Here is a 16770-nt window from a genome sequence, read left to right on the forward strand (position 1 = left end):
GTTCACACCAGTGGTTTTCAAACTTTTTATTTATTGACTTACCTCCTTCAAAATATGTTTTCACCCTCGTATTTCCCCACCCTATGCATGTTTTTTATAGTAAATAAATATGTTTGTTTTGTAAATATCACCTACCTCCTGGAGATTCTCCGCGTACCTCCATTTGAGAATCATTGGACTATTGACAACTAAAATGGATTTCGCATATTTGTATAACCCCAACAATAAATTAAGAATAGAAAGTTATAGTGGAAATGAGAAAATTCTGACTTAACTTATTCATTCATTGTCATGTTGTTTTTAAAAATATTTTATTTAGTATTATCGTCTATTTAAATATATCTCCAAGTATACCAAGGTTAAAACAAAGTTGTGTGAAGATATCTTTAAAGTTTCAAAAGAAAGTAAAAATAAATAAATAATGATTTAATAATATTTTATATTATTTTAATGCCATCACATATTCAACAAATCCTTATAAAACTGGATAGTATCCTTTGTTAACAAAAGATTTTGATTTGAACAATTAATATACTATTAATTAACAAGTTGATACATTATATTTTCTAAATACGTGATGCAACACATTTTAAAACTCAGTACTATTAAAAAACGGAACATGAAGGGATAATTTAATTTAAGATTAATATTATCACAAAATGGATTCAACAACTCGTGCAAATTACAAGTTTCCTCTTTTCGAAAAGGTTTGTGACTTATGTAAAACTCAACCGCCAAGATATGACGATGTGATCCATTGCGTTTTATGGCATAAGGTGGAATCTAAATCCTTAACCAAAAAATATATTTTTGTAAAAGAAATAAGTAAAATTGTAGCTATTAAAGTCATAAATATCTACCAAACAGCTTCAATCCCTACTGTCTGTGCAAAAAGAATGGCAAATCAGAAAGTATTGTATCAGGAAAAATATAGAAATTTTATTAAATCTTTTACCAAGAAGTTTCGGAAGGGCATGTTTTGGATGATACTGCTTTTATAAATTGTGCAAGATGGCTTACTACAAACAATAGGTTTCTATGTCTGTAAGTCACTGAAGAAAATTCTTTTGATAAATTTTGTGATCCTTTTCTATACTACCATGTGTTTCGCCATAATAAAGAATTCATATATAAAAGATGATGGAAGAAAATTCGATCTTCACGAGCTTGTTCTTCAAAATTGTTCACTAGAGTGTTTAAAATACCTAAGTTAAATTTCATTGTTGACTATCTTATAAAATTATTGAAGCGACCAAAAGAAGAGGTGAATGAACCCTTTTTTACGAAATATTTATCCGATCAGCAAATTGATAACAATATCAATAATGAAGAGCTCCTCATTCCAAAAAAAAAAAATATATATATCCATTAAATTCTCAAGCTTTCGAAGGAGATGTTAAAAATATGAAAGAAGCATCATCAAAATATGACAAAAGATGGTTAAATATTTGCAAAACTTGCATTAAGGGAGTGTATATCTTCGTATGAGTCCAAAAAAGACTATGTTTTTCAATAAATTATGTTTGTCGTATTTATATTTTTTTTTTTGTAAATGTTTGAACAAAGAATAATCGTTTACTTAAATAGAGTTTATGTATTATACATTAATCGAATATATTTATGTGTCATTGGAGTTCAAAAAACTTCAAAATATTAGTCTCACTTGTAATAATTAGTATTATCATTCGTCATTTTTGCAAAAAGGTATGAATAATATATTTTATTTTGATTGATTTTCATGAATATGGCTCTTGTCAGGGATGGATGTATATTGAATGTCAATAAGGATAAAATGTGAGAACCTATATTTTACGTAAAAAGCGAGGCATAGAGTTAATGCCCCTTTAAAACCAGCATTGGATGTTGCAATTGTTGTTAAAAAGTAGAAAAATGCTACTTGTCAAAACAAATACGTTTATTACAAATAAAGTCCAGACAAATATTCGTTTAGGGATTAATTTGGGCTTAGAACTTTATTGTTCTCAACTTTACATGTCATTCAAATAAATAATATTTAATAAGAATCTACTTATGAATTAAATTATCAATAACCCTTAAAAATAACTATTTTATTTGTTTTGAATATCTTTTGCAATAATAAAAGTTTGCATTTTAGCTAAATTAAAACATAGGAAATTTCAATCGAGGGTTGCCAGCTAAAAAAAATAATTTTCTGAGCTGAAATTTTGCATACTGTTTTTCAACAGTACAACGTATGAACTTTTTATCAATTTCCCAGAAAGTGGTGTTACCCCCCTTTAAAAAGAAACACGGCCCACCCTAATGTATATTGTAGTAATGGGACAATTAATCAGAGTCGGGTGTCTTTTCTGGAATCTATAACGGGCAAATAAATTTTAATTTGCGATTCCGATTCGTATGTATTGTTATCATTACTCGTATTTATCAATTTATTACTTTTTTAAGTTTTGAAAAAAAATATATCCGTCAAGATACAAAAAAACGACCATCTGAATTGTTTACTTGAGTCTGATAATCTTATAAATATTCTAATAAAGTCATTTATGATAAAAATGCTCGAAAACTAAGACAAAACAAACCAACTCTGAAAAAAAGTGTTCCAAACACATGCGGTCAGAGCAGATATTGTTATTTAAGGGGAATAAGTTTTGTAAAGGGATTTAGGAAAGCTAGTCTTTACAAAATTTGTGGTATGATTACTCACCCTGGGAATATTAACCTTGGAAGTAACTCCATTTTCTTATTTTTATCCCTTATCAATAATCTGAATATTGATTGGTTGAATTCAAGCTAGTTGTTGTTGTTGCAAATAACTTCCTACTATTGAATGAAGTTAATCTATGATAAAGTCGAAGGTCTTTTTCTTTTCTCTTTTTCGCAAAAAGACTGAACACTATAAAACTATTAATAAATAAAAAACTTCATCAAAAACTATACTTTTTGGGGAAACATAAATGTATTTGTTGGGCTGTAGTTTAGCTTATCTGCCTTACGGTATTACTATCGTCTTTGTTTCGAACTTCAAATTAAAGATAAATAAATATTAAAAATAATTAATAGTCGTGTTAATGACATCAAAATACAAAATTCTAAATAAACGAAAAATGTTGTTGTACATAAATCGAAATGTATATTTGATCTTAAGATAAATATTGAAAATTCACTAATAATTCAGTATTACCAACTCTAAGTCTTGAGAACCCTTGAAGAAAATATAATTATGAAGTGTAATATTATACTTGATAAAAAGATAATGTTTATTTTCTTTTTATTTCAAAACAATCAGATTTTACACATACGTAAATAAATTAATGTAAAAAAAAAATATTGGAAAGTTTTAGGGTTAAAATAAATATCAACAACAATATCACTTGTATTTGTTCAAGTGATAATACTAACAATACAAAACGTTTGTTCTGATCAACAATAATACTTTTGTAGGATTGATTTGATTTGAGGCGTGGGTAGTTTAGCCCAAAGGAGCTCCGAGTGCGTTGTTCTCATCATAAGTCTCTCCAGGTGCAGCAGGAGTAGGGTCCAAACACCATTTGGTTCTGAGGGGCTTATCAACCTTTTGGGGTTGAGAGAACTTCAAGTTACAGACTTCTTGAGGGAAGGTTGTGCATTCGTGTTCAGGCTTGAGCTTGGGAACAAGCTTTGTTTGGAAGCGACAGGTCTTTTGGGGGTTCAAGTCACAGACCTCCTCGGGTACATCAACAAGAGAAGTGATGGTCTTGTCATGGCACTCTTCGGGTCCTTCCTCAGTGACACATCCAGCTCCGCAGATCTCAATTGGAAGCTTTTCGCACTTAGTGTCTCCAACGAATTTACCGGGTTGCTTCTCGATATATTTTGTGGTACAGGAAGACTCATAGACGGTACGACATTCTTCGGGTCCTTGACCGTTGCAGACCTTTTCCAAAGGCCTGTAACACTTCTTGATGGTCTCTTCAGTGGCTTGTTGTTTGAATGTGACTTGACAGATTTTCTCAAAGTTTTCTTCACAAACCTCTTCTTGAGAAGGTGTGAATTGTGTCACATAAGTGTAGTGACACTTTTCCACGTTCTTGTGAGTACATTCGAGGATGGGATCCTTTTGAATACTTTGAATGGTTTCTTGTTTTTCTACACAACAGAGGCCTGTTTCAGGGTCATTTTGACATCCACTGAAGTCAACAGCTCCTGATACAAGGCTGTTGCCTTGACGACCTTGCCTAGAAGGCTGACTATTGAAGCCCTGATTGAATGATGATTGACTGTTGCTTGAAAAACTTGGGCGAATAATATCCCCAGATACAACAGTGGCCACGAACAATAAAAGTCCAAACTGAAAAAAATATTTACATTAGATTGATTCTTTGTTTTAGTAAAAATACACTTTTGCAATTTACCTTGATCATTTTTGTTGTTTGCTTGGAATTTATCATTCAAAAACTGATACTTTAATCTTAAGATACCATTAATATATATATACTCACAATTAACATTCAAGATGTTTCATTCTTTACGCAAAATAAGCGTATTTGTTATGCGTTGCTCCTTGTTGCCTTTCATTAAAATGCGCGTATGTCCTTCAAATGTGCCGAATTTAAATGGACGAGCACATTCTTTACATTTAGTATATAACTCTCATTTCTATCTACCTCAATATGTAATGTACTTAAAACTTTTTTGAAGTGATAAAAAAAATAATTGTGAAAGTGAATATGAATTATAGTTCAAGAAAACTTTTGTAATATTTTAAAATGGGGTGAAATCATTCGTCTTTTCTTAATCATAAGTTGACTAATGACGTCATAAGTTGGATAAAAATAATAGGAGGAAATTGGATATAAAAACGTTTTCCCTTTCTTTTTTAGAGGGAGAGGGTGGGTAGGTTGTCGTAAATGCAAGCCTAGACAATGAACGGAAAAACGAACGGCGTTCACTCTTTCCGTTCATTTTTTGAACAAATGAACAACAAATGGGGGAAAAAAATGAACGATAAACTGAAAAAAATATGAACGGCGTTCATTTTCTTATTATCTATATGAGGTACCTCGTTGACTATTTATTCCACATATTTTTTTCTTAATTATGGGTATAATTATTATCTTTGATGGTGGCTTAAATATTGTTTATTTAGTCTAATTTTTTTCAATCTGTTGCTTCGTTTGATTTTACTATTCACTGGAAAATATGTTATGTCAAGATAGCCTTCAAAATTACAAATAAATTATAATGGATCAAGTAAAAGGTACAATGGATGTTAATGAATTTATTTATCTAGTGTGTTTTTAAGTTTTTGTCTAATCTTTTAATGCAAAATGCAGAAATGTTTACCCAATATTAGCACCTTCAATCTTTATTACTGGGTAATTTGAAAGTACTTTGTGTTAATTTTAAACATCTCCTTTTTTATAATACATATAATTAATTATCTGGAGAGTGCCAGAAGATATTCATATACTCGAATTTCAAATTATACAATTCAATTGCAGGTATTTAAAAATATCAAATTTGACACAATACTGTATTTTGTTATTCCTGAAAATGTAATTCAATTCTCTCAATGTTTAAGGAAGTTGTGTTGTTTTATTGATATATCATATTTTATTAAATAACTGATTTTGGTGTAAGAAATTAGAGTATACTCCAGACAATAAATGATAATTATTAAAAAAAAAAAAAAAGGTTAAAAATTAAGAAAAAGTATTTTCATATTGTGCAGTAATAAAAATTAATGCCAATGTTGGGTTGAAATTGATGTACGTCTCATGAACAGATTAAATGTAAACTTCACCAGATAATAATTTTTTTAAATCCATTATAATTTATATTTGATCCATTACACACTATTTGTAATTTTGAAGGCTATCTTAAGATGACTTTTTTCCGTCAAATAGTGCAATTAAACAAAGTAATGGATTGGAAAAAATTTTAAAGTGGGTAAAATATTAAGAATCTATCTACATTCAATGTAAATGCCATGAATTAGATTGGGGGTTACTCTTTCTTTCTTCTCAATTACCTATAATGTCTCTGCAACGAGGCAATCTTTCCATTAAATAAGGTAACTTAGCAAAAATATGTCAGTTCAGCTATTTTTTAAAGGAGGGAGGACGTTGAAACAAATTTGGAGGTTCCATTAAATAAAAGTAATGGCTTTATTTTGAGTATATAAAAAATAAAAACAGTTTGAAGAAATTGGGCACCATATTATAAAAATTGAGAGTATCATTTTAGGGACCCTGGGATTGCCTATTTTGATTTTAGTAAGCTAAACCCTTGAGGCTCATTTTTATGTATTACGAAACAAAAAGGGGGTTATATATCAATGATTATTTTTTTAAAGTGGACTTTTTATACTGGATAAATATTAAATGAATAAATAAAAATTCAAAAATGAACGTAAAAAAATAAGCTAATGAACGGCGAACAGAAAGTTTTTACAAATTGAACAGTTGAACGAAAAAAGAGTGAACGGTTACAAGCCTGCATACATGTCATTTAAGCAAGGTTAATAGAAATACAAGTTTATACTGTAACGCTTTTCCTACAAATTTTTGACTTTCACATCACTTTTTAATAGTGTTGTCAAAGAGTAGCTATATATCGCTTTTATTGACTGTTACTGTTAGAGTACAGCTGTTATTTTCTATGGCGTCAAAACTTGTGTGAACTGCCCAGGAGTTGGTATGGTACATCAAATTAAAAATTATAGCAAGCCCGATTACATTAGGACATAACCTTGTATTTCTATAAGCCTTGATATTGAGGAAATGAACTCATAATTTAAGCTAATTATAAAAGAAAGCTTATACCTCTAAATTATCATATTATTCATATACAAAAGCATTGTGTTCTAAATCTTTGTTATCCATCTACAATCACTAAAAAATCATATTTTTTTCATATCAAATCAAATTTTTAACAACAGTTGCATAAAATATCACTTCAACGCGGGTAATATTTTTCTCTAGTCGGTAATCTGAAGAGTGTTTTTTTTTATTTTCAAAAGCTGCTATCTTTATTTTTAATCATTGAAGAGATCCCATCTAAATACAAGTAACCACGTGTGAGTTTTCTGTAAAAAACGGTGAGCATCCGTGATGGTCTACCGTGGAATATTTGTGTAAGTCCTTCTTGGATTCAGAATAGAATTGAGGATCAACATCAGAGTAATTTTTGTCTTTTTTATACTTGCTAGATATAGTGTTGGCTTGGTGTATTCTCCTTTCTTTTCATGACAGTTAAGCTGATCTGCTCCCAATAGGGATTCGGGGTTAAAATGTTGCTTTTGGTTTCTATTATTTTCACATACTTGCAGATAATGTTTTGTACAATTCAAAACATAATCCTAGTTGTTCATAGAAAGTACACATACAGGTAGTGGGGGAGGGTTTTGAAATTGAGGCCTTTATAAGAAAGGGAGGTTAAAGAAAAGTACCAGATGCGAACAAAGGCGGGATATTGGGTCATACTTAATAGGATTTAATAACAAATTTTTAAATAGTTGAAAAATCTATATTTTAGATGGACTAATTTCATATTCAACTTATATCAATCGTTAGAATTTTGTAGGAATCTATAGAAAAAATAAAACTATTACTAGGATTTAAAAAAAGTATATGTAATGATATTAATTTATAGTGAAAAAACTTTTAGAGTAGACAGTAACCTATCATTAAGTAAAATTTCTTTTACATCGATCTATTTAAATTTGTGAGGAATTTGAACTAATTTTAGTTCCAATATTCCCTAATCCAAGTTTTAACCGACTTAGTTGTGAAATTACCTTCTTTAAGCAAGCTTGTCATGGGGAAAAACTCGCAACAGACTTTCAAAACTTTTGAATTTACTTGTTGCTTCTAGAAGAGTACGTAAAATTCACCACAATTATCCTAATTTCCAATGAAAAATAAAGTTTTTACTAGGTATAACATTCTCTTCATAAGATAATACAACTTGCAAAAGGGTAAAATCACATGAACTAAGAAGTATAGAGTTGGCCGGATACTTTTCGAGACTAGATCCCCATAAAAATGTGGAATATTTGTCTAAAAAGATTGTAACAATCGTAAGCAATTTCACAAATTATAAATTAACAATATGAAACTCAATCAATGGCTAAAAATTAAAAAATCTATAAAGTTTTTTATTTGAAAACAATCAAGTTTTACAAATAGAAAAATGTAAAAGCAATAAATATAGGAAATTTTTTGGGTTAAAATAAATATCAACAACAATATCACTTGTATATGTTCAAATGATAGTACTAACAAAACAAAAAGTTGGTTCTGATCAACAATAATACTTTTGTAGGATTGATTTGATTTGAGGCGTGGGTAGTTTAGCCCAAAGGAGCTCCGAGTGCGTTGTTCTCATCATAAGTCTCTCCAGGTACAGCAGGAGTAGGGTCCAAACACCATTTGGTTCTGAGGGGCTTATCAACCTTTTGTGGTTGAGAGAACTTCAAGTTACAGACTTCTTGAGGGAAGGTTGTGCATTCGTGTTCAGGCTTGAGCTTGGGAACAAGCTTTGTTTGGAAGCGACAGGTCTTTTGGGGGTTCAAGTCACAGACCTCCTCGGGTACATCAACAAGAGAAGTGATGGTCTTGTCATGGCACTCTTCGGGTCCTTCCTCAGTGACACATCCAGCTCCGCAGATCTCAATTGGAAGCTTTTCGCACTTAGTGTCTCCAACGAATTTACCGGGTTGCTTCTCGATATATTTTGTGGTACAGGAAGACTCATAGACGGTACGACATTCTTCGGGTCCTTGACCGTTGCAGACCTTTTCCAAAGGCCTGTAACACTTCTTGATGGTCTCATCAGTGGCTTGTTGTTTGAATGTGACTTGACAGATTTTCTCAAAGTTTTCTTCGCAAACCTCTTCTTGAGAAGGTGTGAATTGTGTCACATAAGTGTAGTGACACTTTTCCACGTTCTTGTGAGTACATTCGAGGATGGGATCCTTTTGAATACTTTGAATGGTTTCTTGTTTTTCTACACAACAGAGGCCTGTTTCAGGGTCATTTTGACATCCACTGAAGTCAACAGCTCCTGATACAAGGCTGTTGCCTTGACGACCTTGCCTAGAAGGCTGACTATTGAAGCCCTGATTGAATGATGATTGACTGTTGCTTGAAAAATTTGGGCGAATAATATCTCCAGACACAACAGTGGCTACGAACCATAAAAGTCCCAACTAGAAATAAATATATACATATGTTTTATTATTTCATATTTTTTAAAGATTTTAGCCTTTTACTTTGACCATTTTGTTCCTTTCTCTGTATGGATGATTTAAAAACTGATGCATTAAGCCTTAAATTCCATAAATTTATATACTCACACAGATCAGTTAAGATGTCTCATCTTTTACGCAAAATATGCGTATTCGTTCTGCGTTGCTCCTTGTTGCCCTCTGTTTTAAATGCGTGTTTGTCCTTCAAATGGACGAGCACAATCTTTTGTATATTTAATATGAAAGACTCGTTTTTTTATACCAAAGATTTTAAAATATACAAATTTTATAACATTTCCGTTAATTATGCAATAATTGAATCTTTATTATCAATAATCAATTTTATATATTTATTATATAATATACAAAAATAATCTTTATATATTTGATGATGTTTATTTTTCTTTAATATATTTTGTTGCTAATTATAGGTGTATTAGTGATAGCGTTAAAGAATCTTATTAACAATGAATTCACTTGATAAATCAATTTGTATAAATGGTCCATTAAAATTTGAAAATTGTTTTATCTCAGACATGTATCCTATAGAATGTAAATTTATTTAATTTTTTTTTACTTTTTCTAATAAAATGCATAATTAAAATACAAAAGTATAAAAGGATCTGTTAAACGTCAAACTTTTCCCAATTAAAGATTAATTATTATCTATCGTTACAATCGATTGTTTTCTAAAATTTTTACCAATTTGTAATTACACATTCTCTTAAGGTTCTTTATGATAATCTTGTTATATAAACTTATTTAAAATTATTTATGCTTGTCTATATACGTTAGAGTGGGTTAAAAATTGGAATTGAAGACATCAATGAAGTGAAATTTTGGAAAATTACACTTACTATACAATACTACTCCATATCAAATTTCAGGACAATTAAACGTATTGTCTAAATTCCCCAATTAGATTAAAACTATATTTGTATATAGTTTGTGGATGTACGTAATATTTAATACATTATTACCAATTATGGTCAGAATTTGGATTACTAGAATAACTTGGTTTATACTTTTAAACTATAATCCTCTAATGGTTCAAGTTCTCTTTGTTTCCTAAATTATTTATAGGTCCCACAAATCAATTGACTGTATATTGGGGACTCTCTGAAATCCATTCCCTAGAGCACATATTTAACAATATCTTTTTTCATATCAATACACCATTTTTTCTGTTGCCCAATTTTCAAAATTTAATCCCCCTCCCCTTAAAAACGATCCACCCTAATATACTAACACCTTTAATTCAATCATAATATTTTTTATTTGATTCTAAAATCAATAAGTTATAACCATTTAAAGTTATGTGTTCATTCCAGGCATTTTTTACACGTTTTCGCCCAGTTTAAGATAAGGTAAAGATTTGTAGGAAAATCGATCTGAATCAGGATCTTAGTAAATAACACAATCCTGTTAATAAATAATAAAGACGGTGAAATTTGAATGTTTTGTTTTTATATTTTTAGAAGAAATAATAAATTATAATATAGTTCTACACATTTAGATCAATTGTTATTTCATGATCATCACTATTAGTGCGCAGGTTGTTTATTTTTAGATTACACGGATCCAAATTTATTTAATTTCATAACCCAATCTAATCAACAACAAAAAAAAAAAAAAATAGAATCTGATGGACGAGCTAATTTTTGATTGAGCTGGGGCTGACTAATTTTGAAATATGCAATTCAACCCATGGACTAAAAGTGAACATGCGCATCTTATTAAATTCCAAATACGAAACTTTAATGTAGATTTAGAACACAATTAATGAATTATATATAATCAAATTCGGGATTGCCTGCTAATTTTCCTTAGCTATAAACCTGGGGAAAACTCAGGATCTATCTTCTTTAAGTCATTAATCATAGAGAAATGAATATTTCATACATTTATTAATTTATTTTTCTCTCTCAAAGCAAAAATTACGATTGAACTAAAAATATTCGGTTATTTTTATATGAATATATAATTTATATTTGGTCTAACAAACAAAACCAAACAGATTAAAGTAAGCCCAGACTCGAATTTTGGCATCATAAAATCCATACTTAAACGACTGTTCTTAAAATAGTGTTTTTAATGGTGTAAATAAATATTAGGCAAGGGGCATTACTTTGTATACATCCCTAATTCGGTTATTATATATTTTATTAAGAAGGGTACTAAAGCTTTTTTTTTCTTAAGTATCAGAATCGGTTATCGGAATTGACTCAATATTACCAATTCCACCGATACATATGCATAATTATTAATGTGGATAATATAATTTATTTAAGCTAATTTGAGGAGACAAAATTACAAAAGTTCGTCATGGTTGGAATTGGGTCGAGCAGTTTACTCTGAAATCATCAAGTAACTTTTTCCCTAAATATTTCTTTTTTTGTACGTTTATTGAATGATTTTATTTCGAACAGAACTGAAGTCGAGTCCATATTTTCTGAGTCAAGTTCGTGTCATCAGTATCCGTCCCAGGTCCATTAAAAAAGACACGAATCCAGTCTCAAGCACCGGTTTATACTCTTTCCATTCATAGGACAAGCAGATGAAACTCAATTAAGAACTGTAACAAGTTCAAGACCATTTGATCTCATGAGTATCGAACCAGTAAAATAATAGAAAATACCTTTTCGTTATTTTTGCAAGTATTTCTTTTTTTTTTCAACAGTGAATCAGTTGAAATTAGATCAGAGGTCAAAGAATGAAGAGTCTGACTTTAAATATCTAACAAAAGAGGGGTCTTAATATGACCCAACCAGAAATTAATTGACTTCTGAGCACGAAGTGCAGGAACTTTTTCAAATTTAAATTAATTCACAACTATTTATGATTGATATATTTATGAATTTTCTAATTGTAATTAATAAAAAATTAAAAAAAGTAAAACATTTTCTTATTTGCTTATTAAATTCCTTTATACATATTTAAGAATTGGAATTGTCCATAAAGATGGTATCGGAATCGGAACCAGCTGAAAATTAGACATGTGTACATCCCTAATATTATTACTTAATACAGGATTTTAAGGCCGTTTTCTCATGAAATTGTTTTATTTAAGGCAGATATTTTTGGACAATCAAACGCAACATACCTGCAAAAAAGTATGCATTCACTTTTTCGTCCAATTCTTAACAATTATCTATATATGCAATGTTGGAAAAAAGTATATCCCTAATATTACTTTATCTTCTTAAGATAATACGACTCGGGAGGAATAAAGTAACATGAACTAAAAATAAATGGCGGCCTGTTTTTTTGTAACGAGAATATGATGTACTTTGATAGTCCTCACTCCATTATTTGGATCGTCCATGCAACCATGCACACTTTAAAAAAAACTAAAGATTCAAAATAATAATGTATTGATTTGACGCCCAGAGAGAACTGGTGGAGAATATTGTTGGGGAAAGCTTATAACAATGGCTAAAAATTTCATTAGAAAGAAAGTTTAAAATTAACTATGTTAAGATATCCAAATCAATAAAAACAAAAAAATGATTGAAGTATATTAAACTCAATAAAAAGCAAAAGTTTTTTTTATTTTTTTTTTTTTTAGATAAAAAGTTTTTATTTCAAAACAATCAAATTTTACAGCAAAATAAATGTAAAAAAAATAAATATAGGAAAGTTTTTGGGTTAAAATAAATATCAACAACAATATCACTTGTATTTGTTCAAGTGATAATACTAACAATACAAAACGTTTGTTCTGATCAACAATAATACTTTTGTAGGATTGATTTGATTTGAGGCGTGGGTAGTTTAGCCCAAAGGAGCTCCGAGTGCGTTGTTCTCATCATAAGTTTCACCAGGTGCAGCAGGAGTAGGGTCCAAACACCATTTGGTTCTGAGGGGCTTATCAACCTTTTGGGGTTGAGAGAACTTCAAGTTACAGACTTCTTGAGGGAAGGTTGTGCATTCGTGTTCAGGCTTGAGCTTGGGAACAAGCTTGGTTTGGAAGCGACAGGTCTTTTGGGGGTTCAAGTCACAGACCTCCTCGGGTACATCAACAAGAGAAGTGATGGTCTTGTCATGGCACTCTTCGGGTCCTTCCTCAGTGACACATCCAGCTCCGCAGATCTCAATTGGAAGCTTTTCGCACTTAGTGTCTCCGACGAATTTACCGGGTTGCTTCTCGATATATTTTGTGGTACAGGAAGACTCATAGACGGTACGACATTCTTCGGGTCCTTGACCGTTGCAGACCTTTTCCAAAGGCCTATAACACTTCTTGATGGTCTCATCAGTGGCTTGTTGCTTGAATGTGACTTGACAGATTTTCTCAAAGTTTTCTTCGCAAACCTCTTCTTGAGAAGGTGTGAATTGTGTCACATAAGTGTAGTGACACTTTTCCACGTTCTTGTGAGTACATTCGAGGATGGGATCCTTTTGAATACTTTGAATGGTTTCTTGTTTTTCTACACAACAGAGGCCTGTTTCAGGGTCATTTTGACATCCACTGAAATCAACAGCTCCTGATACAAGGCTGTTGCCTTGACGACCTTGCCTAGAAGGCTGACTATTGAAGCCCTGATTGAATGATGATTGACTGTTGCTTGAAAAATTTGGACGAATAATATCTCCGGATACAGCGGTGGCTACGAACAATAAAAGTCCAAACTGGAAACAAATATAAAAATTTAATTGCTTATCTTCAATTTTTTGAAAGATTATTGTATTTACCTTGATCATTTTGTTCTTTTCTCAGAATGGTTTATTCAAAAACTGATGCTTGTATCCTTAAAAACATAAATTTATATACTCACAATCAATAGGCAACATGTATCAGTTTTTACGCAAAAAGTGCGTATTCTTAGTATGTTGCTCCTTGTTGCCCTCTCCTACGGAAAATGCGGGTCTGTTCTTTGTGTATTAAATAATAATAATAATTCATACATATTATAGGGAAGACGAAATATAACTACAAAATATTGACCCTCAAATGGAATACGCAATTTAGCGTCATACATAGAGAATAGGAGAATGAGGAAGTTTTTCTCTTATACCACAAATTATGTACATTTTTTAAACATGGCGCGTGTGAATGTAGGAAACCATAAAAGAAGAAGAACAAGAAGCGGACATTCCTATTTTTTTTCTTTTTTTAGTTACTTCAATTACACTCTTTTTTCCATTCCTTTTCTTGAGCAACTAAGGGCAATTTTTTTAGAGAATAATTGTTATTAAATGGTAGAGAAAATTTAATTAAATCAATTCAAATATATATTATAGTTGTATACTCTTAACAAATAAACCGAAGATTAACATGATAGCCTTAACCATTTAAAGAATGTTTTGAAGGAGGGAAGCTAAGATGTCATGACGTTTGATTAGAACAGTTACAAGGAGCTATAAAAGCAAGGAAAAAACAGAAATCTCACTCCGTATCTAGACAAAACATACGGAGGAACTTCTCTGTTGTTGGCTCTTATATTCTACTCTTTATAAAGTGTGTACACTTTATGTTTAGATGTTCCCTCCTAAAGAATTAAATAATAGTGGTGGCTGCTTTAGAAGAAACAAAAACACGGTTCAGGTTGCCAGCAGCTACGACAACTTCCACACTAGAACACAATTAGGCTGTAAATCCCTTCGTATAACTATAATTGCTAAAAATATGAAAATATTGTGCAATGTAGCTCAATGAATAATGCGTTCGATGTGAAATTATACACTATAACTCAATCTATGAAGGCTCTATTACCAATTGCTCCCGGAAGAGAAATGTACCAGTAATATGTATGTTGACTTTAAAGACAATTTCTGGGCTAGATGGAGTAATTATAATACCAAGTGGTCCATTAAACTGTAAACACTTTCAATTTTAAACATCAACAATATATAATTTTGTAATTAATAGGCCTGGGACGGTACACTAACCCCACGGTTCGATAAAAACCCTGGTACACCCTTCACGGTACGCAGTTTGGTAAGGTATAACAGTAAAATATTTTTTTAATAGATTTAATGTAGTTTTTCATGGTTTTTCGATATTTTATTCTTTAATAATTTCTTCTTCGTACAAATATTTTACTTTACTTATATATATATTTACGGGTTATAAAATACTATTATTCAAGAATTAATATTTTTATTTTTTTAAACAAAACCGATTAGGAGTCACATTATCGTCAGCAGTCAAAAAATTACTTTGTTTGATTCAGATGTACCTGTAGTATCGAGGTACCATGAAGCTAACTCTGAAACATTGGGAAATTTATGTAGATCATCCCTCCACCAAACCATTGGGTTTTTGTCAATTAAGATATATTTTATCATTTTGTAAGTAAATATGTTTGTTTTTTATGCATAAGCAAATACAGAAATTGTACCTTATAAATATAGAATAATACCTAACTATTTCAATCTATTTGTTTAAAAAAAATATATATATAATATCAAAATATTTAATATGGATGATATATACATGCCGAACCAAGGGATAAATATGTACGGGACAATAAGGGTAGTACCGAACAGAACTACTGTACAACCCGGTACCGTAGCGGCACTAGTAATCAACAATAGAGTTTCAACAAAAATTAATACTATAAACTTAAGCTCTGTTAATCATTAATTTAATGTAGCCTTGCTCAGCGGCAATGATGGGTTCTTGGTGACGGTGGAAGCCTGGTACCCACTGCAGTTGTAGTGCTTTGTCATGGAGTCCTAGTGCTGGCTGACAGTGACTTTGAGGGTCTCGGTGTTGGGATGACATACACTGTAGGCTTGAAATGCACTCAAAAGGTGTTGTCGAGTGGCTTGTCATCAGGGTTGTAAGGGGAAGGGGGGAGTGGTTAAAGTGTCAAAAAGAGTTCAAAATTCTCATTCAAAAGAGTCTTTAACGGAAGAAATTGTTTTCTCTCATTAATGGTGTCAAAAGTGGCCTCTCCGTGTCTGGAGTTAAACCCCGAAATCTATTACATGGGGCCTCATGAACTTGAGGGGATTGGTCTAGGCTGTTTACTTTAACTCCTCCGGATCAATTTTGGCCTTTTTGACAGAACCTTTCATCCTTTCCATTATTTGGACTTGCTGACGGCATAGATGGAGGTCCTGGAGACGCCCCACTGTTTTGACTGGTATGTACGTAGGCTAAAGAGCTCATGTTTTGGTTTTTTTGTAACTAATTGTGTAACTACTTTAATATATCGAAATATGAATTTATTTAAATCACTCAACCTTCATCATTTATTGAATAACTAAGTGTTCCAATTTCAATGGACCCCCTGGTACTAAAATGTTTACCTACATTACAGCTAAGCTGCTATTTGGCAAATTAACAGGGTGAACATGTTAATTTTCGGTTTCATATTTTTTAGAGCTATATCTATAATAGACACTTGATTAAATGCAAGAAATACTTTATTCATGGGGAAAGTACTTTTTTCCTTTACCTTGTTTGCCCTTGGTTGGTCAAACTAAGGGCTATTTTTAATTTTTAGAATATAATATTTATAAAATGAAAGTAGTAATTGAATTGAAACAATCGTATAATAATTGTCTGCAGGAATTAAAACAATATCTTACTTGATCTATTCATTTTG

The 16770-nt window shown here is 31.1% G+C and overlaps 3 protein-coding genes across 3 annotated transcripts; all 3 read right to left on the reverse strand.

The window, feature by feature from the left end:
* Nucleotides 1-3233: 3233 nt before the first annotated feature.
* On the reverse strand, nt 3234-4441 carry LOC121115731 (uncharacterized). The gene is made up of 2 exons (XM_040709851.2): nt 4374-4441; nt 3234-4309 (listed from the first exon to the last, which is right to left on the reverse strand). The coding sequence occupies exons 1-2, from the start codon at nt 4407-4409 to the stop codon at nt 3452-3454; spliced, it is 894 nt and encodes a 297-aa protein (XP_040565785.1). The 5' UTR covers nt 4410-4441; the 3' UTR covers nt 3234-3451.
* Nucleotides 4442-8098: 3657 nt separating this feature from the next.
* Nucleotides 8099-9338, reverse strand: LOC121115739 (uncharacterized). Its single transcript, XM_040709863.2, has 2 exons — nt 9236-9338; nt 8099-9172 (listed from the first exon to the last, which is right to left on the reverse strand). Exons 1-2 carry the CDS (start codon nt 9284-9286, stop codon nt 8315-8317), a joined length of 909 nt encoding a protein of 302 aa, XP_040565797.1. The 5' UTR covers nt 9287-9338; the 3' UTR covers nt 8099-8314.
* Nucleotides 9339-12741: 3403 nt separating this feature from the next.
* On the reverse strand, nt 12742-14146 carry LOC121115747 (uncharacterized). The gene is made up of 2 exons (XM_040709875.2): nt 13907-14146; nt 12742-13843 (listed from the first exon to the last, which is right to left on the reverse strand). Exons 1-2 carry the CDS (start codon nt 13913-13915, stop codon nt 12986-12988), a joined length of 867 nt encoding a protein of 288 aa, XP_040565809.1. The 5' UTR covers nt 13916-14146; the 3' UTR covers nt 12742-12985.
* Nucleotides 14147-16770: the final 2624 nt, after the last annotated feature.

The sequence above is a fragment of the Lepeophtheirus salmonis genome, chromosome 1 (genome assembly GCF_016086655.4).
Source record: "Lepeophtheirus salmonis chromosome 1, UVic_Lsal_1.4, whole genome shotgun sequence".
Classification (NCBI taxonomy): Eukaryota; Metazoa; Arthropoda; class Copepoda; order Siphonostomatoida; family Caligidae; genus Lepeophtheirus; species Lepeophtheirus salmonis.

Excerpts from the sequence above, each read along its gene's own strand:
- LOC121115731 (XM_040709851.2), bottom strand. The coding sequence starts at position 4,409 with ATGATAAATTCCAAGCAAACAACAAAAATGATCAAG. Across the intron at positions 4,310-4,373 it reads AAACAACAAAAATGATCAAG|TTTGGACTTTTATTGTTCGT; the intron begins GTAAATTGCAAA and ends TATTTTTTTCAG.
- LOC121115739 (XM_040709863.2), bottom strand. The coding sequence starts at position 9,286 with ATGCATCAGTTTTTAAATCATCCATACAGAGAAAGGAACAAAATGGTC. Across the intron at positions 9,173-9,235 it reads AAAGGAACAAAATGGTCAAA|TTGGGACTTTTATGGTTCGT; the intron begins GTAAAAGGCTAA and ends ATTTATTTCTAG.